This window comes from Panulirus ornatus, chromosome 65 (assembly GCF_036320965.1).
Source record: "Panulirus ornatus isolate Po-2019 chromosome 65, ASM3632096v1, whole genome shotgun sequence".
NCBI classification, from domain to species: domain Eukaryota; kingdom Metazoa; phylum Arthropoda; class Malacostraca; order Decapoda; family Palinuridae; genus Panulirus; species Panulirus ornatus.
Window position 1 is genome coordinate 13,037,144 of NC_092288.1, and position 25,203 is coordinate 13,062,346.

At 40.5% G+C, this 25,203-nt stretch overlaps 1 protein-coding gene across 2 annotated transcripts in view; it reads right to left on the reverse strand.

Annotated features, from left to right (window-relative positions):
* Positions 1-974: 974 nt before the first annotated feature.
* The window catches only part of LOC139746609 (uncharacterized), a 52,107-nt gene continuing 27,878 nt past the window's right edge, over positions 975-25,203 (reverse strand). Inside the window, exons 10-16 of one of the 2 annotated variants that reach the window (XR_011712178.1) lie at positions 24,861-25,031; positions 19,771-19,911; positions 17,528-17,745; positions 13,046-13,244; positions 6,150-6,304; positions 3,059-4,047; positions 975-1,137 (exon numbers count right to left, since the gene is read on the reverse strand). Coding sequence is in view for 1 of the 2 variants with exons in the window: in XM_071658017.1 (XP_071514118.1) it covers positions 3,781-4,047; positions 6,150-6,304; positions 13,046-13,244; positions 17,528-17,745; positions 19,771-19,911; positions 24,861-25,031 (1,151 nt within the window). In the remaining variant the exon portion in view is untranslated. Of the gene's footprint in view, positions 1,138-3,058; positions 4,048-6,149; positions 6,305-13,045; positions 13,245-17,527; positions 17,746-19,770; positions 19,912-24,860; positions 25,032-25,203 lie in introns of those variants that run through there. The other variant, XM_071658017.1, reaches the window with a different exon arrangement.

A 25,203-nucleotide genomic window follows, 5' to 3' on the forward strand; every position in this document is an offset into this window, starting at 1 on the left:
TAATGTTACAGGAATACTCAACAAACTTATGCCTCTGTAGTTTGAACACTCACTTTTATCCCCTTTGCCTTTGTACAAAGGCACGATGCATGCATTCCGCCAATCCTCAGGCACTTCAATCAATCAACAACACAGTACCAAATACAGGATTTAAAACATGCTTCTGGAAGACCTGGGAGGACCTTGGTAAGATTTGGGAAAGACCTGAAGAGGACCTTGGGAAGACTTAGGGCAGACACGGGTAAGGCTTATTGAAAACTGTTAAGGACCTTGGGCAAACCTGGAAAATTCTTTCAATAACAGTCTTAAGTTTGAAAACAGGCCCAACAGTCTGTAATCTACTAGCATGTACACAGTATAAAGCAAAAAAATCTGTGTATCTGTCTGTCCAATATCTTATGTCTCGGTCACTGGGCCAATTTCAACCAAATCTTGTAAGATGATAGACTGGAACAAGGGGTGTGTTTATTAACATCTTCCATCTTCCAGGTGTAGGTGAGGGTAACCCAGACAAAGGATGGGCACCTTAACTTGTTTAAAATACAGTGGCAGGGGGTAATCCAGACAAAGGATGGATACCTCAACTTGTTTTAAATAACTTCACAGGTCTGTCAAACTAGATGTGGTAATGTATGATAAGCAAGGTGTTTTGTTTTTAACTCTATTACTGTAATCATCCTGTAAATGAGGGAAAACAGAATAAGCAAAAAAACAGAGTAATATATAGAGAAAATACTATGTTATCTTACATAGAGTAACCTTGAAGCAAAAGAGGAAATTTTGATTTAGGAAGAAACATCTAATGTACTCTGTGCACTCCTTGAAGGATGGCACCTGCCACAAATATGTTGAAAACTTACCATCAGACTTAGTCCCACATTCATAATGCAAGATAGATTGTATAACTTACAGAGAAGGTAGTGAGTTCATTATGGTGAGAAAAAATTAACCCATCATAGGTCTTTAAATATTCATTTCAATGCACTGTTTATTGAGACGACACTTGAAATTCACAATATCATCAGCTTTACAGATCAGGAATGAAAGCTAAGGTCTCAAAACTATCTAGGTTGCCCTGATCATGATTAATAATAGTGATATAGGGAGTCTCTTCAGGATTACTTCCTCTTTGATCATCTGAAAGGCAAGAAAGAGTTTGAGGACAAGATCATGCAAAAAGTAATGTTGTGTCATCAATATATGGATAAGCATATGCAGAAGGGTAAATTTAGGTGTATGTATCAATTTAGTAGACTGAATAAAAAACATGCAGGCAGTATCGTACAACTACTCATACACATGCCCAAATATAATACCACACACACACACAAAACACATACAGGCACAAAAATTCACACTATGCAATATAAGCATCTGTAGTGAAATTGTTGGAGTTGTTACTCACTGTATCTAATGGGCTTAGGTTTACATCTCAGACAGAGCAGCCATCTCACAGCCAAACCAGGTACCCAGCTGTTCATCATACCTACTGGGAGTGGTTGATGAACAGGTATCTAGCATTAAGCTTGTGTGTGTGTGTGTGTGTGTGCATACATAGAAGACATAGTATACACACAAAGTAAAGAAACAGAGCAACATGAATATGTAACTCCCCATACTACACAAACAGTAATCACATAACATAAATACTCAAAAGACTATATGACAGAAAACAGAACCTACAAGGTGGGTCCTACAAACAAACACTCCATATTCATAAATAACCACTCATACACTTTCACCCATATGCACATGCAAACACATACACATGTATACATACATGCTTTCTTGTTTAAATAACTGCTTTTTCCACTTTAAGAGGTAGCAACAGGAACAAATCGATCATGGCCTCACTAGCACACATCAAGTATTAAGCTGTCAATTACAATGCACTAAAACCAGATTTCTTCATCCACAGTCAAGCCCCAGAGACCACTTCATGGCTGTTTATTACTGCTTCATTTGCCCTGATTCAGCCTCATGACAGCACATGCCTCTCACATACCACAACAACCTAATTCAGTCGATCACACATATAATCTCTGCAAAAATCTGGCAATTACTTTTTAAAATAAGGTTCATGTGTCAGGTTTTATTTGCAGAACAAATCCTACTTTTCACTTATGGTGGGGTTTTCATATGTCTGGCAACATGGTACAGTCTTCAAAGTCAGCTGAATAGGATGTACCACCTAACTTTCTCTGTGTTATTCTGAGTGGAGGATGCAACTTTTGCTCAATGTCTTTATGTTTTGTGATATTTTTGCTATTTCAGTTCCATGTGACATTTTCCCTCATAAGAAGCTGTTGATGAAGGAAAAGCCCATATCTTTGCTTGAAAGCAAGAGAATGTGTTTACAAATGAGATTTCAAGATGAACTGGCAGGGTCAAGTTCAATATTTGTACGCTTGTTTGGACTCCTTTCTAATGTCATCCTTCCCGAAAAACTGGATCTGGTCGCCCTAGGAAGATCAGTAATGTGACAACCTAATGAAGCACAAGGTGTTGAAAATCCTGTCACTATCAGGTTATATCACCTTAATGGTCTTTCTAACCTAGCATTTCAGGGAGGGGTAACATTAGAAGACCAAATAAGTGTCCAGATGGTGGACTCATTCCTGCCTGTACTTCTTGAAATCTCAGTAGCAAACATATTTTCTAGTTTCCATGCAAGAATATGGGCCTATTCTTCCTGGAACAACTTCTTTGAAACCATGGTTAGTTAGTGGTACACGAAAAATATCAACTGAAATAGCAACAGTAAACATCATATTAAATATAGGGACAGTGAGCAAAAACTGCATCAGTCCTTTATAACATGGGGTAACTGAGGTGACATATCACATCAGCTGTCTTTAAAGACTTTTTTGTGATGCCAGACAGAAGATATCCCTACCATAAATGAGTAAGAGGATTTTTTCTCCAAATAAAACCTTACATATGAAAGCCTTATTTCAAATGGCAATAACCACAATTTTTCTAAGGGAGACTATAAGCGAACAAATCTAAAACACATGGACATAAAAATATCATATCTCCCTCAATCACAATTACTTACTTTACTTTCTTTCTCCAGGAACCCTTCTTGGGAGCTCCTACAGCATACAGGAAGCTGGTCACATCCACTGGGGGAGGACCACAGGTCGAGAAGATTGGTGATATTTTGTATGTGTCTGTGTGAGATGTGTGCAGGACACTTAAGGAGTAAATGTTCTGAGCTTTTGGCATGGAAGATACATCTTGGGCATGAGTGGTCTTGTGATACACTGAACTGTGTTTGTAGGGCAGTAGAGATGGGCAGTATCCAAATGTAAATAAGAGTATCACTGAGCCTGTAGTTTCAGATGGGTGTATATCTGTTGGGTTACATTTTAAGACTTGGTGGCTGACAAGTTGTTTGTTTAGGGCTTGTCGAGTCATTAAAATGTTCGTGTGCAAAGACAGTTTCACAGTTGATGGGGCATAGGGAGATCTGTGAGAATATTTGCTACAGTGAAAAACAGGGGTAAGTTTTTTGTATATACATGTAGGCTGGTGACTGATTATGGTGTGGATGTGTGGGAGGGATCTAGGAGCTGTTGAAAAGAATAAGGTGCTGAGCATATTCTGGAGATATTGTACTAAGTACTTATTGTTGTAAGCAAAACTACGATTGTTCTGAGGGCCTTGTTTTGTATGGTTTGCAGTTATGTTACATATGCATCTGACAGTGTGAATGATCCATAATCACACATACTGAAATTTTTTTTTTAGCATAATGTAGTTCTTTTACTGATCAAATTATTTCTTCATGAAAGCATTAAGGTATGACAATTCTGCAAATGATATATGTTTCTGATGAGCTGTCTCAGCAATACCAGGTTGATCTATTTCAAGCTGAAGACTACTGGATGTGTGATCTTCTCCTAGCAGCAAGAGGTGTTCAGTCATGCTTCTCTGGTCAATCTTTCCATCAAGTAACGATGTACTAAATGACTTCATATCCTCCATGTGATGTTCTTTGAAGGGATCACTCATCGAGGTATCAGGTGTTGATTTATGTGAAATCTGTTGGAATGAAATATATCATTATATATTTTTTCATCAGTTAATAGAAATAAACTATGTAAGCAGAAGCAAGTGAGACAAATGATGTAAGTGAAGGAAAAGCATTATGCTTTGTTCACTAGGAAAGTAAAGGCAAATAACAAATAAAGTAAGGTTCTTGGGATGCATCAAGGCAAGGCAGAGAGGCTTAAGGAAGAGGATAACAAAGTAAGTCCATTGTTTACTGATGACACAGCACTGGTGGCAGATTTCGAGTGAGAAACTACAGAGGTAGGTGACTGAGTATGGAAGTATGTGTGAGAGAAGGAAGTTGAGAGTAAATGTAAATACAAGCAAGGTCATTAGGTTTAGCGTGGCAGAGAAACAAGATGGGTAGGGTGTAAGTTTGAACAGAGAAAATTTGGAAGTGAAGTGTTTTACATACCTGGGACTGGACATGGCCGCAAATGGAGCCATGGAAGCAGAAGTGAGTCACAGGGTGGGTGAGGGAGCAAACGTTCTGGGAGCAATGAAGGGAAGAAAAGTGAGACACAGGGTGGGTGAGGGGGCAAAACTTCTGGGAGCAATAAGGAATGTGTGGAAAGAAAGGTCATTTTGGAGGATGAAAATGGGTATATTTGAGGGCACAGTAGTCCCAACAATGATGTATGAATGTGAGGAATGGGCCATAGATACGGATATGCAAAGGTGGGTGGATATGTGGAAATGAAATGTTTGAGGACAATATATGGTGTGAGGTGGTTTGATCAAGTACATCTCAAAGTATAAGAGAGAGGTGCAGTAATAAAAGGAGTGTGGTTGAGAGAGCTGAAGAGGGTGTGTTGAAATGGTTTGGATATGTGGAGAGGATTAGTGAGGACAGGGTGACAAAGAGTATATAAGTGTCAGAAGTGGAGGAGACAAAGAGAAGGTGGACAACAAACTGAGGAGGAAGGATGAAGTGAAAAAGATTTAGATCAGGGCCTGGACATGCAGAAGGGTGAAAGGCAAACACAGAACAGAGTGAATTGGAATGAAGTGGTTTACAGGGGGTGACATGTTGTCAATGGACTGAACCAAGGCATGTGAAATGGCCGAAGGGAACCATGGAAAGGTCTTTTGTGGGGCCTGGTTGTGGACAGGGGACTGTGGTTTTGGTGCACTGCACAGGACAGTTGGAGAATGAATGTAAGCTGTGGCCTTTCTTCACCTACTCATAATGCTATCTCATTAACACAGGAAACAGTGAAGTTTTTTTTTTTTTTTTTTTTATACTTTGTCGCTGTCTCCCGCGTTTGCGAGGTAGCGCAAGGAAACAGACGAAAGAAATGGCCCCCCCCCCCCCATACACATGTACATACACACGTCCACACACGCAAATATACATACCTACACAGCTTTCCATGGTTTACCCCAGACGCTTCACATGCCTTGATTCAATCCACTGACAGCACGTCAAACCCTGTATACCACATCGCTCCAATTCACTCTATTCCTTGCCCTCCTTTCACCCTCCTGCATGTTCAGGCCCCGATCACACAAAATCTTTTTCACTCCATCTTTCCACCTCCAATTTGGTCTCCCTCTTCTCCTCGTTCCCTCCACCTCCGACACATATATCCTCTAGGTCAATCTTTCCTCACTCATTCTCTCCATGTGCCCAAACCATTTCAAAACACCCTCTTCTGCTCTCTCAACCACGCTCTTTTTATTTCCACACATCTCTCTTACCCTTACGTTACTTACTCGATCAAACCACCTCACACCACACATTGTCCTCAAACATCTCATTTCCAGCACATCCATCCTCCTGCGCACAACTCTATCCATAGCCCACGCCTCGCAACCATACAACATTGTTGGAACCACTATTCCTTCAAACATACCCATTTTTGCTTTCCGAGATAATGTTCTCGACTTCCACACATTTTTCAAGGCTCCCAAAATTTTCGCCCCCTCCCCCACCCTATGATCCACTTCCGCTTCCATGGTTCCATCCGCTGACAGATCCACTCCCAGATATCTAAAACACTTCACTTCCTCCAGTGAAGTATGAAACTAATATATACGTGTGCAAACATACAGTTTACAGAAATAAGTAAAAGGCTTAAACAGTAAGTCACCTCATTACTCTTTGGCTCTTCATCAGTTTGCTGGATACAATTTTGACTTCTGTCACAGGTCTCATCCTTAACCATCTTCTGATTAGTGCCCTGAAGAAGACGAATGCCCAAATCACCAGTTTCTAGTTCCAAAATGGCTTGCTGGGCACATGGCACTGAGGAAAAATAACAGATTTTTTAGATCACATAAAAAAAAGAATTGATAAACAGATAGCATAGAACATCAAATTGAGGAGGAACAATGTGGTTTAAGGAGTGGTAGAGGATGTGGGAATGTGGTGTTTGCTTTGAAGAATGAGCATGAAAAATACTTAAAGATACAGAAGGATCTGTGTATGGCATTTATGAATCTGGAGAAAGCATATGATAGGTTTGATGTGGATGCTTTGTGGAAGGTGTTACAAATCTATGGCATGGAAAGAAATCCATTAGAATCAGAGGAGTTTTATCTAAACATTAAGGCATGTGTGAGAGTGGGTAGAGATGAGGGTGACTGGTTCCAGGTGAAGGTGGGTTTCCGGTGGGGGTGTTTGATGTCACCATGGCTGTTTAATCTATTCATGGGTGGGGTTGTGAGGGATTTGAATCAATTGTTTACTGATGATAGGGCATTGGAGGCAGCTTTGAGTGAGAACTGCAGAAGCTAGTTTCTGAGTCTGGGAGGATGTGTCACAGAAGGAAGCTGAGAGTAAATGTGAAAAAAATTAAGGTTATTAAGTTTATTAGTGAAAAGAGGGAGGTTACTTGGAGGGTGAGTTTGAATGGAGAGAACTTGGAGAAAGTGGAGTGTTTTAAATACCCCGGATGGATGTGGCAGTGATTGAAACCACGGGAGATGAAGTGAGCCATAGGGTGGGTGAAGGGGAAAAAGGTTTTGTGTGCATTAAGAAATGTGTGGAAAGATAAGTGACTCTCCTTAAGGGCAAAAGATTCTTTACAGGGAAGATAGTTGTGTATAATGGTTTAGCAGTCATGTCAGCACTATATGGATATGAGATAAAAATGTAAAGGATTGCATGAATGTGTTGGAAATGAAATGCTTTAGGGCAATATATGGTATTAGGAGGGTTGATTGAATAAGGTATGATAGGGTTTGAAAGAGGTGTGGTAGAGAGGAAAATGTATGAGAGAGGCAGAGTGTGCTGATAGTGTTTGGACATATGGAGAGGATGAATATGGAAAGGATGACTTAAGAGGGTCGACATGTCATAAGATGAGGGGAAAAGAAAAATGGGGAAACCAAGGAGGAGGTAGGATAAAATATATGATGTTTTGAAGGCTCGTGGTCTGAACATGCAGGGAAGGTATGAGGCATGCTAGGAAGAGGGCAAACCGGAGTGTTATGGTTTACAGGGAACCAGGGTATATGGAGTCTGTGGGGCTCATCCACCCTCTCCCTTTCCTTTGCAATGAAAGATCTATGACTCACTTCCCGAAAAACTGCTGGGACTACTACACCTTCATACAAACCAATCTTTGCACTAAGAGATGATGAACTTTTCATATCCCTTAAGATGCCCAGGGTCTTAACTCCCTTTACCTGCCTGTGACTCACTTCAGCCCCCCAAGGTGCCATGCTGCCATGTCCACTCATAGCTACCTCAAGCACTCTCTTTTTAAACTCAAATTTCAACCATCCTGTCTTACCTCCCTGCTGAACCTCATTAACATGATTTTGTTAGATTTACTTTCAACTTTCTGTTATGATACACCCTTCCAAACTCTGCCATCAACTTCTGGAATTCTCCTATAGAGACTGCCACTGAAACAAATTCATCTGCAAATAGTGAATGACTTACCTCCTAAGCCCTACTATCCCAAATATAATATAGTTTCGGCCCCTTGCTCCATGACTCATGCATTACCTCCCTCACCACCCTCCCCGTAAATACATTTAAGAGTCATGGTAACATCACATGTCCTTGATGTACTTCCACCTTCCCTGGGAACCACTCTGTCTTCCCTCATTATTCATGCATACATGGCTTACTTTCTTAATAAAAGCCCTTCACTCCATTTGTAACTTTTTTCACTTCCCAAAAACCTGTAGAACTTTCCATATGGCCAAAACCATGTCATCTGCAGACATAAGTAAATTTACCTCTCATGCCCTCTCAATGCAAGCATAATTCTGACTTGCATCTTTTTTTCAAGATCTTTGCATTTACCTTTCCCTTCATTTTGTCCTTATCTTTTTAATATCTCACTGAACTAGAGTGTGTCTTAAGTTTGGTCACTGCACCTACAGAAGCACAAAGAGCTAGAAGAAAAGGTCCACAGGACCTTAACTTTGCCCACCCTGGAAGAGAGAAGAATGTTGGGTGACCTGACCACAACCTTCAAGTTTTTAAAGAGACTGAAAGATGACGAGATTGAGCAACATGAGGACGTAACATGAAAATAAGCAAGAGGCTTGTTAAAAAAGATGTAAAGTACTTTTACAGTATAAGAAAGGTGGATGAATGGAACAAGATGACTGAGGATATGGTAACGGGTGCAGCATACATAAATTTAAGAGGCTGTATGAGAGAAGAGAACATTCAACAGATTGGGCCCCACAAATGTAAAGCTCCCTCCCCATATAGCACAAATAAGAAATTACAAAGATAAGACTAAGAGTGTGAAAGAAGAAAGTTAAGAGTAAATGTGAATAAGAGCAAGGTTATTAGGTACAGTAGGGTTGAGGGTCAAGTCAATTGGGAGGTAAGTTTGAATGGAGAAAAACTGGAGGAAGTAAAGTGTTTTAGATATCTGGGAGTGGATCTGGCAGCGGATGGAACCATGGAAGCGGAAGTGAATCATAGGGTGGGGGAGGGGGCGAAAATCCTGGGAGCCTTGAAGAATGTGTGGAAGTCGAGAACATTATCTCGGAAAGCAAAAATGGGTATGTTTGAAGGAATAGTGGTTCCAACAATGTTGTATGGTTGCGAGGCGTGGGCTATGGATAGAGTTGTGCGCAGGAGGGTGGATGTGCTGGAAATGAGATGTTTGAGGACAATGTGTGGTGTGAGGTGGTTTGATCGAGTAAGTATTGTAAGGGTAGGAGAGATGTGTGGAAATAAAAAGAGCGTGGTTGAGAGAGCAGAAGAGGGTGTTTTGAAATGGTTTGGGCACATGGAGAGAATGAGTGAGGAAAGATTGACCAAGAGGATATATGTGTCGGAGGTGGAGGGAACGAGGAGAAGTGGGAGACCAAATTGGAGGTGGAAAGATGGAGTGAAAAAGATTTTGTGTGATCGGGGCCTGAACATGCAGGAGGGTGAAAGGTGGGCAAGGAATAGAGTGAATTGGATAGATGTGGTATATCGGGGTTGACGTGCTGTCAGTGGATTAAATCAGGGCATGTGAAGCGTCTGGGGTAAACCATGGAAAGTTGTGTGGGGCCTGGATGTGGAAAGGGAGCTGTGGTTTCGGGCATTATTGCATGACAGCTAGAGACTGAGTGTGAATGAGAGGGGCCTTTGTTGTCTTTTCCTAGTGCTACCTCGCACACATGAGGGGGGAGGGGGATGGTATTCCATGTGTGGCGAGGTGGCGATTTGAATGAATAAAGGCAGACAGTGTGAATTGTGTGCACGGGTATATATGTATGTGTCTGTGTATGTATCTATATGTGTACATTGAGATGTATAGGTATGTATATTTGCGTGTGTGGACGTGTATGTATATACATTGTGTATGGGGGTGGGTTGGGCCATTTCTTTCGTCTGTTTCCTTGCGCTACCTCGCAAACGCGGGAGACAGCGACAAAAAAAAAAAAAAAAAGACTAAGAGGGTCCACAACAGAGCAACCAAGGTGGTACTTGTGTTAAGAAAGGTGAACTATATATGAAAGGTTGAGAGCTACATAGCTGTCTACAATGGATGAGAGAAGAGAAAGGGGTGATTTGAAAACAGCCTTTAAATTCCTAAATCAACAGGACGATATTGACAGTACACAGTTCTTCATGTGGAACAGTGCCAGAGTTACCAAAGGCAATGATCAGAAGCTAAGAAAAAGGCTGGTCAAGAGGGTTTCACAGAATTCTGGTTTTGTGGATGGCTGATAAGGTCTAAGCTAGGAGGTTAATACTAGCAATTCAAAAAGATTTGTCTTTTTGATGGTACAAAGAATACGAGACAGACACTATGAGTGTAAAGTCCCTTCCCATAATGTAAAAACAGGAAGTCACACACACACACACACACACACAAATATTCTTTTTTATCATTATACTTGGTTGCAGTCTCCCACCTTGGTGAGGTAGCACAAGGAAACAGATGAAAGAATGGCCCAACCCACTCATGTACACATGCATATACATAAAGGCCCCTACACGCACATATACATATTCATACTTGCAGCCTTCATCCATTCCCTTCGCCACCCAGCCACACGTGAAATAGCATCCCAACCTTCCCCCACCAGTGAGGGAGTGCCAGGAAAAGACAAAAAAGGCCACATTCGTTCACACTCAGTCTCTAGCTGTCATGTGTAATGCACCAAAACCACAGCACCCTTTCCAAATCCAGGCCCCACAGACATTTCCATGGTTTACTCTAGATGCTTCACATGGCCTGGTTCAATCCACTGACAGCATGTCGACCCCGGTATAAACACATTGTTCCAATTCACTCTATTCCTTGCACGCCTTTTACCCTCCTGTATTTTCAGGCCTCAATCGTTCAAAATCTTTTTCACTCCATCCTTCCACCTCTAATTTGGTCTCCCACTTCTCCTCGTTCCCTCCACCTCTGACACATATATCCTCTTGTCAATCTTTCCTCACTCTCTCTCTCTCTATATATATATATGATCAAACCATTACAACACACCCTCTTATGCTCTCTCAGCCACACTCTTTTCATTCCCACACATCTCTCTTACCCTTTGATTACTTACTCAATCAAACTACCTCATACCACATATTGTCCTCAAACATTTCATTTCTGACACAACCACTCTCCTCCGTACAACCCTATCTATAACCCATGCCTTGCGACCATATAACACTCTTGGAACCACTATTCCTTCAAACGTACTCATTTTTGCTCTTCGAGATAATCTCCTCTCCTTCCACACATTCTTCATTACTCCCTAAACCTTCACCCCCTCCCTCACCCTGACTCATTTCCGCTTCCACGGTTCCATCGCTGCTAAAAGCCTTCACCCCCTCCCCCATCCTGTGACTCATTTCCACTTCCATGGTTCCATCCGCTGCTAAGTCCACTCCCAGATATCTTAAACACTTCACTTCCTCCATTTTTTCTCCATTCAAACTTACATCCCAATCAACTTGTCCCTCAACCCTACAGTACCTAAAGCTCTTATTCACATTTACTCTCAACTTTCTCCTTTCACACACTTTTCCAAACTCAGTCACCAACCTTTGCAGTTTCTCACCCTAATCAGCCACTAGAGCTGTATCATCGGCGAACAACTGACTTGCTTCCCAGGCCCTCTCATCCCCAACGGACTGCATATTTGCCCCAGTCTCCAAAACTTTTGCATTTACCTCCCTAACCACCCCATCCATAAACAAATTAAACAACCATGGGGACATCACACACTCCTGCAGCAGACTGACCTTCACTGGGAACCAATCACTCTCCTCTCTTCCTACTTGTACACATGCCTTACATCCTTGGTAAAAACTTTTCACTACTTTTAGCAACTTACCTCCCACATCATATACTCTTAAGACCTTCCAAAAAGCATCACTATCAACCCTATCATATGCCTTCTCCAGATCCTTAAATGCTAAATGAAAATCCATTTGTTTTCTAGGTATTTCTCACACACACTCTTCAAAGCAAACACCAGATCCACACATCCTCTACCACTTTTGAAACCACACTGCTCTTCCCCAATCTGATGCTGTGTACATGCCTTCACCCTCTCAATCAATACCTTCCCATCCAATTTCCCAGGAATACTCATTAAACTTATGCCTCTGTAGTCTGAACACTCACCTTTATCCCCTCTGCCTTTGAACAACGGCACTATGCACGCATTCTGCCAGTCCTCAGGCACTTCACCATGATCCACACATACGCTGAATATCTTTACCAACCAATCAACAACACAGTCACCCTCCCTTTTTAATAAATTCCACTGCAATACCATCCAAACCTGCTGCCTGGTCAGATTTCACCTTCCACAAAGATTTCACTACCTAATATCTTTACCAAACCAGTCTCCCTGTACACCACCCCAGCCAAAACACCCTACATCTGTCACTCTATCATCAAACACATTCAACAAACCTTCAAAATACTCACTCCATCTTCTCACTTCATCACTACCTGTTAATGCCTCCCCACTTGCCCCCTTCACCAATGTTCCCATTTGTTCTCTTGTCTTATGCATGTTATTTACCTCCTTCCAAAACATCTTTTTATCCTCCCTAAAATTTAATGATACTCTCACCCCAACTCTCATTTGCCCTCTTTTTCAACCTTTGCACCTTTCTCTTGACCTCCTGCTGCTTTCTTTTATACATCTCCAGCCATTTGAACTTCCTTGCAAGTATCGTCCAAACACCTCTCTTTTCTCTTTCCCTAACAACCTCCCACCTTTCTCATGCCACATGCATCTTTTATGCAAGCCATCACTGCTTCCCTGAATACATCCCATTCCTCATCCACTCTTCTCACATCATTTCCTTTTACCTTTTGCCATTTTACACTCAATCTCTCCTGGTACTTCCTCACACATGTCTCCTTTCCAAACTCACTTGCTTTCACCTCTCTCTTCTCCCAAACATTCTCTCTTCTTCATCTTCACCTTCACCTCCACAAGATAGTGATCAGACATCCCTCCAGCTGCTCCTCTCAGCACATTTACTTACAGAAGTAGGTTCAACATAAGAAGACACTTATATAAATAAACAATAGAGATAATTCTTGTTACTTACTTTTGTGTTTTAGATGTCTGCTTAAAGTGCCATGTTCTTTGAAACCATGGCCACAAAATCGACAATGGAATGGTGCTTCACCAGAGTGAATTCTTAGGTGACGTATAAGGGAAGCTTTGGTAACAAATGCTTTGCGACATTCTATGCACACAAAGGCTCGGACATTATCATGAGTACGCTCATGCATGTTTCTAGCACTCTGTGGAAAAATATAACACAAGCATAATACTGGTATTATGCAAGAGACTATAATAACATAAAGAAAAAAATTTTTGTTACAAAAAGTTTCAAGAATAACATATGACATCATCAGATACTGTGCATGTACAGTGAACTAAGGTGCTAATTAGTAGACTAAAAAGCAAAATCAAAGACTGCGATACAATACAGAAATAGTATGCATGATTGTTCTACAATATTAATCCTTAAATAGGAAACAAGATCAAATGATATTCTATCAGGGGGGAAGCAGTCAACATCAAATGCTGTTATCATTTTTCATACCTCTGTTAAGCTTCAAACTGAATTGTGTTAACATAGTAATATATAGCTACTTCTGTAACCTGACAGAGACAGGAAAATTTTGCTCTCCTCAGTACCCCTACAGTCACCACTAAATATGCATGTCTGCTGACCCCTCGAGTCCTGTACACACTAACCCAATGAATGCTGGACAAAAATTGATGGATGTCTAAGTGGTGTGTAGGAATACTCATTATCAGATGTATTAGCTGGCGAGGACTGAAGAAGAATATTATGTGAAAGGTAAAGAAATAAGTAACTCAGAGAGGGGTTTCAGAGGCAGTAAGGAGAACAATGGACAGCACATGATGCCAAGAACACTGTCACCACTGCTCTTAAGCTTGCCTACTTTGTCTCATCAAAACAGGACCACTAGGCTAGGCCTACCATCTTATAAGCACCATACACCTACTTGAATCTTGCTTATTACTATTACTTTTTTTTGCATAAGTACTTTGTCAATCCCAGTCCACTCAAACACTGATAAGTATCACCATGACAGAATCCATCAAAGTCATGCTTGCATACCATCTTTCCTACTTATCCACATATAATAATGTAAGTCCCTCTTCTTAAACCAGGTATTCCTAATCACATCACAAAACTCCACAAAATGAATGCCCCATGCCCCCAGGTTTATACTCAACTGCTACACTACATACTTTCACATTTAAATCTTCTATCGCCAGTACTCAGTCTCTTGCATCAAAAGCGCCAAAACACTCACTCAGCTGTTCCCAAAACATCCACCTCTCTTTATCTTCCTTCTTGTGGCCAGATGCATAAATTCTAACAGTCAACCATCTCTTTCATTTTTCCCCATTTCAATCTGAAGCTCACTTCCTTACACTGTTTCATATATTCCCAAATCTCATGCATCAGCAGTAGTGCTATACTATCCCTTCCTTGGCTCTCAGCTTCACACTAATCAGTGACTTTACATTCCTAAACCATTCTTCCCCACCTCACCCTTGAACTGTATTCCACTCAGCTGCACAAGAGAAAGCAGCAGGTCAAGAGGAAGGTGCAGAGGATGAAAAAGAGAGCAAATGAGTTAGGATGAGTGAGTATCAACAAATTTGTATGTGAGAAAAACAAGAGAACATAAGGGAACATAGAAGAAGGAGACAAATGGGGAAGTGGGAACAAGAAATGATGACATGAAAAGGATATGGAGTGAGTATTTTGAAGAAATGTTTAAGTTTGATGACAGGTAGGCACATATCAGGTGTTTGATTCAGGAAGGTATATCAAGTGAGAGAGTTATGGTAAGTGGTCTGGTAAAGACAGAAGAGGTGGTGAAAGCCTTGCATGAGATGAAATGTTGTAAGGCAGTTGGAACAGGTGGTAATGCAGCTGAATTTTTTAAAAAAGGGGTGACTATGTTGTTGACTGGTTAGATAGTACTTTCATACGTATATATGGATCAATTGGTTAGTTTGGGCTTTCAATGTATATATGGATCACTGAGTGGTGCCTGGATTGGTAGAATGCATGCACAGTACCGCTGTATAAAAGCAAGGTGGACAAAGGTGAGTGTTCACATTAGAGGTACATATGCGGAGTGTGTCAACCGGGGCATTTGAAGCGACCATGGGAACCATAGAAAGGTCTGGAAGCCTGATTATGGACAGGAGCCTCTGGTTTCAGTACAGCATATATGAAAGCCTGAGAGTGGATATAAATAAATGAAGCCATTTTTTCAACTGTTTCTGGCACTACCTTGCTGGCACAAGCAATGGTGAACATGTATGAAAAACAAAGTTTGTTGAGCACTCCTGGTAGGTTATATAAAAGAGTGATGATTCAGGTGGTGGCAAACACAGAGCATAAGATTGCAGAAGAACAATTTGGACCCAGGAGAGGAAAAGGATACAAGGATCATGTGTTTGTTTGGAAAAATATGAGTAATACTTGGAGAAACAGAAGGATTTGTATTTAGCATTTATGGATCTGCAGAAAGCATATGATAAGGTTGACAGAGACACTTTGTAAAAAGTGTAATAAATATATGGTGTATGAGGAAAGCTATGAGAAGCAGTGATAAGTTTGTATCAAGAGAGTAAGGCATGTGTGCAAGTAGGTGAGAGGAGGATTAGTGGTTCCAGATAAAGGTGAGCCTGCAGCAGGAGTGTGTAATGTCACCATGAAAGTTTCATTTGTTTATGGGTGGAATAGTAAGGGAGGTGAATGCAATGGTCTTGGAAAGAAGGGCAGGTATGCTTCTGTAAGGGGCAAGGAGGCCTAAGTAATGAGTCAGCTGTTGCTGATGACACGAGAGAGAAACTGCACCAGTTGGTTTCTTAGTTAAGGAGAGCGAGAAAGGAGAAACTTGAGAGTATATGTAAATGAAAGAAAGGATACTAGGTTTAGCAGACCTGAGAGACAAGTAGGTTGGAATGCAAGTTTGAATGGGGAAAAATAGGAGGAAGTGAAGTGTTTTAGATCCCTAGGACTGGACAGGGTAGCGAATGGAACAATGGAACAGAGGTAAGCCCAAGGGTGGGTGAGGGGAAAGGTTCTGGAAGCAATGACAGACAATACATGGAAAGGAAGGACGTTAACTGGAAGGGCAAAAATGGGTATGTTTGATTGTACAGTAGTCCTAACAATACTGTTTGGATGCTAGGCATGGGCTATAAATGAGAATGTATGGAAAAGGGTGGAAGCGTTGGAAATGAAATGTTTGAGGACAAAATTGGTGTGAAGATGGATGATCAAGTAAGTAATGATAGGGTAGGAAAGAAGTATGGTAATAAGAGTATGATTGAGAGAGCTGAAGAGGGGTGCGTGATTTGGACGTATGGACAGAAGGAGTGAAGAGAGGATGACAAAGAGAATATAAGTTTCAGAAGTGCAGGAGGTGAGATGAAGGGGGCGACCAAACAGATGATGAAAGGTTGGAGTGAAAAAAGTTTTGGGTGCTTAGGGCCTGAAAATGCAAGAAAGTGAAAAGCATGCATTAGATAGAGTGAGTCTGAGTGACGTGAACCAGGACATAGGAAGTAGCTGCGAGAAACCACAAAGAGGTCTGTGGGGCCTGATTGTGGATAGGGGGCTGTGGTTTCTCTGCATTACATATGACAGCTGGAGAATGACTATATTCAAATATGGCCTTTTCTTTACTTGTTCCTGGCATTACCTCACTGTGCAAGAAATAGCAAACAAGAATGAAAGAAAAAATATATATAATTTAGTTATACAGGCACAGAATCTCTCTTACAGGGCTCCTGCAGCTTCAAGGCTTCTTACTAATCTAAAGTAAGAAGTTTCTTGACAGGAATGTGGTCCTTTTTGTCCAAAGATGATGATATAACCTTTTCGAAGGTGGCTTTCCACTTAGAGTGGAACTTTACGGAAATAGTCTATTGATCAAAACCAATATGCCTCCCCTCTTGAAGTCAAATATAATTCTATTGGATGATAGTGGTTACTTCAAGTCATACACCTACACAAAGAAATCTAATTACTGGCTGAGTGAAAAACTTCCCTGTTGATGATTATAGAATCAGTCTGAGGAGTAACTGCTGTAATTAGTGATGAACAAAAAGGAACAGATTTTGTCAAAATGAAGTAATCGGAAGCCAAAGAGAAGCTACAGAAATCTACTGTGAAGATGAAGCAGACACACTGATGTCAGAAGAAAAAACATTAAAAGAATCAACATTTTGGTTGCTAAATGTACTGTAACTAAACATGCTGTGAGGGCTGAGACTGGGGAACTAAAGTGATGATCATGGAAAGTGTGGTGGAAGGTATCCAGAAGATAGATGATGCCACAGGCTGGCAAAAGGGCAAGGACAATCTAATCCCTGACACCTAATACTATTTCTATTCTTCCTTCCAATATATGAGGCAAATAAAACAAGAAGTGAAAAAGAAAGAAGATGTTGATTGTCTTTTCCTAAGTTAAACTAATGCACCTTTCAAGTAATTTCTCTGTATCCTCACTGTACTTACTTTAGTCTTAAATAAATTACCACAATGTCTGCAAGGTATAGTCTTCATTGTGGTGTGTGTCTGAAGATGGGCCCTTGCATGATTTAGAAGCTTAAAATCTTTTTTGCAAAGCTGACACACAAACTGGCGCACAGAGGAGTGGGAAGACAAATGTCGAGACAGTGCTTGTTTGTTGGCAAATGACTTTCCACACTCGTTGCATTTTCCTCCAAGTTCATCTGTTCAAAAAAAAATAAAAAATAATGCCATAGGATACAGATACACCATATCCTAAGAAAAAGAAAATCTTGTTTAGCATAAAAACCTACTTGGAAACATTAGCACTGCTTTTCTTAAGTGATATATGAGTATAAATTAGCGTTCATTTGTGCCTATGATGAGGACCTGTAATGAAAACAAGTATGGTAAAATGGTTCTCAAATGTAATCTGTTATATGAACAATTACCCAGCCCCTACTTCTGAATATACCAAACTGTGCAAATGCCAACTACATGCCCGTAAAAGGTGCTAAAAATAAAATACAACTCTAGTCTGTGCAATTCAACAATTCAGTCCAACTACAATTTGTGCAACTGACTAATAAACACAAAAGAAGAGGGGAGAAAGGGAGGGAGTAATTATGTCACATATGAGACAGAAAACAATTTTTCATCACTAAAAGTACATTTCAACGTAATATATGACCATCACAAATTCTCATTACCTGATGGGATGCCAGAAAACATGGAACACAAAACAACCCTTTATCAATTGTCCTAAAAACTAACTTTATGGTTTGCTGACAAGCAATCTATCAAGAGATATATAAAGATTCAGGTTAAGAAAACAATTACAAAGGCTCACAAGACTAAGTCCAACAAAAAGAGAGCTACAGTGCCATGAATAAAGATCAAGTTACCACTATAAAAAATCACTAAAATGAGTAAATTCCATAAAAATCCTAACCTTTAGGCAATGTGTGTGGCACATGTGTAAACAAGACATGGGAACAGATTTTGCCTGAGCATATCTAATCATCTGGAATATCACAGGGCTATACAAAATTGGGAAACATTTAAAGATAAAACAACCTTTGAGATAACCAAATTTTCTCAATACTGCTGAAGTTTTGTCCTGCAAGGATAGGTAATACCTTTAAAGTGCCTCCATAAACAAGCTTTCTGAGAATGTAACACTAAGACTACAGGAGGGCTGTTTCTTGCTGAGCATACTGGACATGAAACAATGTACCAGTATTGTAATTTACCAATCTTAATTTTTTGTGGTGATGGTGGAGTCATTTATATTTATCATTTACATGATTAGGAATTCAGTCATAGAATATATCATAATCAAGGCCAGGCCTTGAATAAAAAGGAAGGGCAAAGGGGAGAAAAAGAATAATTATGGTCTAAAACCTGCACTACAAAGGAGGGTAAGAAAACATGTATGAAGATTATAGGTAGAAAAATATATGTTGCATGTAAGGAAAAGATAATGTCTAGTCTTGTGGATCAGCCTTAAAGAGACAGAGTGTAAGAACAGTACTCCTGACATGAAGGACTTTAAGGTGATTTTAAGCATCATTTAACACAAGGTGATCAAGACCGTCTGATCTTGCAACTTTTCCATCTTTGGCCAGCCTTGAACCTGGCATGGATCATTTTCAGCATGAAGTTTAAGGCCATATCTAATACACCTTCATCTTCACTACACAACTGTCATCACACCAATCTCATTTTCATTACGCTCTGATCTTAAAATAAAACATCAATACACCGTCATCACACCAATTTTCATTATATTCTGATCTTAAAATGAACCATCATCTTCACTAAACCCATACTTTCATTACATACTTCTTTTCCCAGTGCTTTTATCTTCAGTCATCCCTCATCTTCACTGCATCATCCTTAAGGGTCACGTCAAAGTTCACTTTCACTCCATCCTTGTTTTCACTACACCCTCATCTTCAAGGTAAGCTTTACTATCACTGCAACCCTTATCTTCACTACATCCTTATCTCCACTTTTTACACAAGCAGACAGCCCAAAACACAGAAACAAAAACACCATTCTCAACATATATATTAAATGTTGTCCAAATCAAAATGTGGATGACAGATTCAATTCAATGATGTATCCTCAGCTCACTGTCAACCTCAAATAAGTTGAAAGAGCATGATGATAAGAGATGCGTTACTACAGATAAAAGTGAAGGGAGAAGCCATGACCATAACAGGCACAAGATATTACAGTCTTACCAAGATGTGTCTTCATATGCAGTGCAAGGGCAGACCTCCTAGAAAACTTTTGGCAGCAAACAGGGCATGTGAAAGACTTTCTCATAATATCAGGCATCAATTGAGGTGGCTTGACATCATCTAGATCCTTACTGTTTATATCTGAAAAAAGCCAGTCGGGGGGGGTTATGATGAAATAATCATCAGTTTAAACATAATCAAAATATATTCCATGGCATGTATAACTGCACAAAGAATATTGCAATACATATCTAGAGAACTAGGGATGGATTTACGAAATTCAATGTGAAGATATGCCATATGTATGAAGGTTAAAAGGAAAAGCAGAGATAATTTCCAGGGTAAATGGAGATAAGTTTTAACTACATTCAACAGAATGAGCAAAGTGAATAACCATGACAAGCTCTAATAGTGCAGATGACTCTATTTAACTTTTTGCCCAGAACATGAATTGATATGTCTAAATCCTCTGTGAGGCTGTATGCATTTGAATAATACTATGTTTACAGGAATGCAAAAACTGATATGTTTAAATCATCTGTGAGGCTGTATGCATTTGAATAATACTATGTTTACAGGAATGCAAATTAAAAAAAAAAGAGATAAAGACGAAAAGACAGCAAAAAATGAAAAAGTTAGAAAAGCAGAAGTTAAAGCTACAGAACACTAAATCTCTCCTGTAAGCCTCTTCTTCAAGGAAATAATTCATATTTGATCATAAAAGTAGCAGACTCCCATTGAAGATAAACTGTAGAATCTCAATTCCCAATCACCAGTCCTTTTTCAGCACATAAATCTACAAGCTCTTCACCATTTCCATTTAAAACACTGGCACCCCATGTACACCAATTATTCCCTCAACTGCCACATTACTCACCTTTGCATTCAAATCACCCTCAATATAACCTGGTCTCATGCATCAAAACTACTAACACACTCATTCAGCTGCTCCCAAAACACTTGCCTCTCATGATCTTTCTTCTCATGCCCAGGTGCATATGCACCAATAATCACCCATTTCTCTCCATCCACTTTCAGTTTTACCCATATCAATCCAGAGTTTACATTCTTACACTCTATCACATACTCCCACCACTCCTGTTTCAGGAGTAGTGCTACTCCTTCCCTTGCTCTTGTCCTCTCACTAACCCCTGACTTTACTACCAAGACATTCCCAAACCACTCTTCCCCTTTACCCTTGAGCTTCAATTCACTCAGAGCCAAAACATCCAGGTTCCTTTCCTCAAATATACTACCTGTCTCTCCTTTTTTCTCATCTTGGTTATATCCACACACATTTAGACACCCCAATCTGAGCCTTCGAGGAGGAAGAGCACTCCCCGAGTGAATCCTTCTTCTGTTTCCCTTTTAGAAAGTTAAAATACAAGGAGGAGAGGGTTTCTAGCCACCCCACTCCCATCCCCTTTAGTCGCCTTCTATGACATATGAGGAATGCGTGGGAAGTACTCTTTCTCCCCAATCCCCAGGGGTTTTTATATATATATATATATATATATATATATATATATATATATGAAAGAAGAAAGTTAAGAGTAAATGTGAATAAGAGCAAGATTATTAGGTACAGTAGGGTTGAGGGTCAAGTCAATTGGGAGGTAAGTTTGAATGGAGAAAAACTGAAGGAAGTAAAGTGTTTTAGATATCTGGGAGTGGATCTGGCAGCGGATGGAACCATGGAAGCGGAAGTGAATCATACGGTGGGGGAGGGGGCGAAAATCCTGGGAGCCTTGAAGAATGTGTGGAAGTCGAGAACATTATCTTGGAAAGCAAAAATGGGTATGTTTGAAGGAATAGTGGTTCCAACAATGTTGTATGGTTGCGAGGTGTGGGCTATGGATAGAGTTCTGTGTAGGAGGGTGGATGTGCTGGAAATGAGATGTTTGAGGACAATGTGTGGTGTGAGGTGGTTTGATCGAGTAAGTAATGTAAGGGTAAGAGAGATTAGTGGAAATAAAAAGAGCGTGGTTGAGAGAGCAGAAGAGGGTGTTTTGAAATGGTTTGGGCACATGGAGAGAATGAGTGAGGAAAGATTGACCTAGAGGATATATGTGTCGGAGGTGGAGGGAACGAGGAGAAGTGGGAGACAAAATTGGAGGTGGAAAGATGGAGTGAAAAAGATTTTGAGTGATCGGGGCCTGAACATGCAGGAGGGTGAAAGAAGGGCAAGGAATAGAGTGAATTGGATCGATGTGGTATACCGGGGTTGACGTGCTGTCAGTGGATTGAATCAGGGCATGTGAAGCGTCTGGGGTAAACCATGGAAAGTTGTGTGGGGCCTGGATGTGGAAAGGGAGCTGTGGTTTCGGGCATTATTGCATGACAGCTAGAGACTGAGTGTGAACGAATGGGGCCTTTGTTGTCTTTTCCTAGTGCTACATCGCACACATGAGGGGGGAGGGGGAAGGTATTCCATGTGTGGCGAGGTGGCGATGGGAGTGAATGGGGGCAGACAGTGTGAATTGTGTGCATGGGTATATATGTATGTGTCTGTGTATGTATATATATGTGTACATTTAGATGTATAAGTATGTATATTTGCGTGTGTGGACGTGTGTGTGTATACATTTTGTATGGGGGTGGGTTGGGCCATTTCTTTCGTCTGTTTCCTTGTGCTACCTCGCAAACGCGGGAGACAGTGACAAAGCAAATAAATAATAAAAAAATAATATATATATATATATATATATATATATATATATATATATATATATATATATATATTTTTTTTTTTTTTTTTTTATACTTTGTCGCTGTCTCCCGCGTTTGCGAGGTAGCGCAAGGAAACAGACGAAAGAAATGGCCCAACCCCCCCCCCCATACACATGTACATACACACGTCCACACACGCAAATATACATACCTACACAGCTTTCCATGGTTTACCCCAGACGCTTCACATGCCTTGCTTCAATCCACTGACAGCACGTCAACCCCTGTATACCACATCGCTCCAATTCACTCTATTTCTTGCCCTCCTTTCACCCTCCTGCATGTTCTGGCCCCGATCACACAAAATCTTTTTCACTCCATCTTTCCACCTCCAATTTGGTCTCCCTCTTCTCCTTGTTCCCTCCACCTCCGACACATATATCCTCTTGGTCAATCTTTCCTCACTCATCCTCTCCATGTGCCCAAACCACTTCAAAACACCCTCTTCTGCTCTCTCAACCACGCTCTTTTTATTTCCACACATCTCTCTTACCCTTACGTTACTCACTCGATCAAACCACCTCACACCACACATTGTCCTCAAACATCTCATTTCCAGCACATCCATCCTCCTGCGCACAACTCTATCCATAGCCCACGCCTCGCAACCATACAACATTGTTGGAACCACTATTCCTTCAAACATACCCATTTTTGCTTTCCGAGATAATGTTCTTGACTTCCACACATTCTTCAAGGCCCCCAGGATTTTCGCCCCCTCCCCCACCCTATGATCCACTTCCGCTTCCATGGTTCCATCCGCTGCCAGATCCACTCCCAGATATCTAAAACACTTCACTTCCTCCAGTTTTTCTCCATTCAAACTCACCTCCCAATTGACTTGACCCTCAACCCTACTGTACCTAATAACCTTGCTCTTATTCACATTTACTCTTAACTTTCTTCTTCCACACACTTTTCCAAACTCAGTCACCAGCTTCTGCAGTTTCTCACATGAATCAGCCACCAGCGCTGTATCATCAGCAAACAACAACTGACTCACTTCCCAAGCTCTCTCATCCCCAACAGACTTCATACTTGCCCCTCTTTCCAAAACTCTTGCATTTACCTCCCTAACAACCCCATCCATAAACAAATTAAACAACCATGGAGACATCACACACCCCTGCCGCAAACCTTCATTCACTGAGAACCAATCACTTTCCTCTCTTCCTACACGTACACATGCCTTACATCCTCGATAAAAACTTTTCACTGCTTCTAACAACTTTCCTCCCACACCATATATTCTTAATACCTTCCACAGAGCATCTCTATCAACTCTATCATATGCCTTCTCCAGATCCATAAATGCTACATACAAATCCATTTGCTTTTCTAAGTATTTCTCACATACATTCTTCAAAGCAAACACCTGATCCACACATCCTCTACCACTTCTATATATATATATATATATATATATATATATATATATATATATATATACTTCCCACATATTCCCTGCGTGTCGTAGAAGGCGACTAAAAGGGGAGGGAGTGGGGGGCTGGAAATCCTCCCCTCTCGTTTTTTTTTAATTTTCCAAAAGAAGGAACAGAGAACGAGGCCAGGTGAGGATATTCCCTCAGAGGCCCAGTCCTCTGTTCTTAACGCTACCTTGCTAACGCGGGAAATGGCGAATAGTATGAAAGAAAAAGAAAGAAATATATATATTCATTCATTATACAAAATCACTGTTTCCCATGTCAGTGAGGTAGTGCCAGGAAACATATATATACACAAACGCTCATATATGCACGTATACATACATATACAAGAGGTGGACGTTGGTTCTTGGTTTGTACAGCTCAATGTTAAAGTCTTAATACACTTTTTTTTTTTTTTTTTAACTATTCGCCATTTCCCGCGTTAGCGAGGTAGCATTTAGAACAGAGGACTGGGCCTTTTTTGGAATACCCTCACCTGGTCCCCTCTGTTCCATCTTTTGGAAAATTAAAAAAAAAAAAAAAAAAAAAAAAAAAACGAGAGGGGAGGATTTCCAGCCCCCCGCTCCCTCCCCTTTTAGTCGCCTTCTACGACATGCAGGGAATACGTGGGAAGTATTCTTAATCCCCTGAGGTGTAGCAGCAAGCAGACTTTTCCTCCTCCTTAATACACTTACACACCTTAATGTTAGTTTTCAAAATTATATCTTTAAAAAACTTCTACTGAAATCAGCTAAAGATACCTACTTTAGGTTTAATCTGTGAAATAAATTGATAGTATTACTATATGGATTTTAGAAGTTAAAAGATAAAAAACCTTAAGCTGGCTCAGCCCTGCATCCCTTGGAATGCTCCTAAATACTTTTCTTAAAGTGCGGCCAATCTAACACTGAATGTAAAAACATTGCCTCTTACCTTTGCTCTGTGGTCCCATAAGACCATCTTCAAGGTCATCTTCATCTGCAAGACAGCCGGAGATAAGTGGCATCTCAATCTTACATGGAACAAGCGGAGAAGTATTCTCAGGCAAGGTACTGTGTTGTAGACTTTGGGAGGTGCCATCCTCTTGCTTCACTGCCTGAGTGCCTGTGATATACATGACCTCCAAGTAAAGTCTCTGCGAGAAAATTTGACAATTTCTGTTAAAGATAAGACTTTCATGTGGTCAGGTTCTACATGTAGAACAAACCCTATTATTTGCTTATGGAGGGGTTATCATATGTCTGGTGGCATGGTACAGTCTTAGAAGTCAGATGAA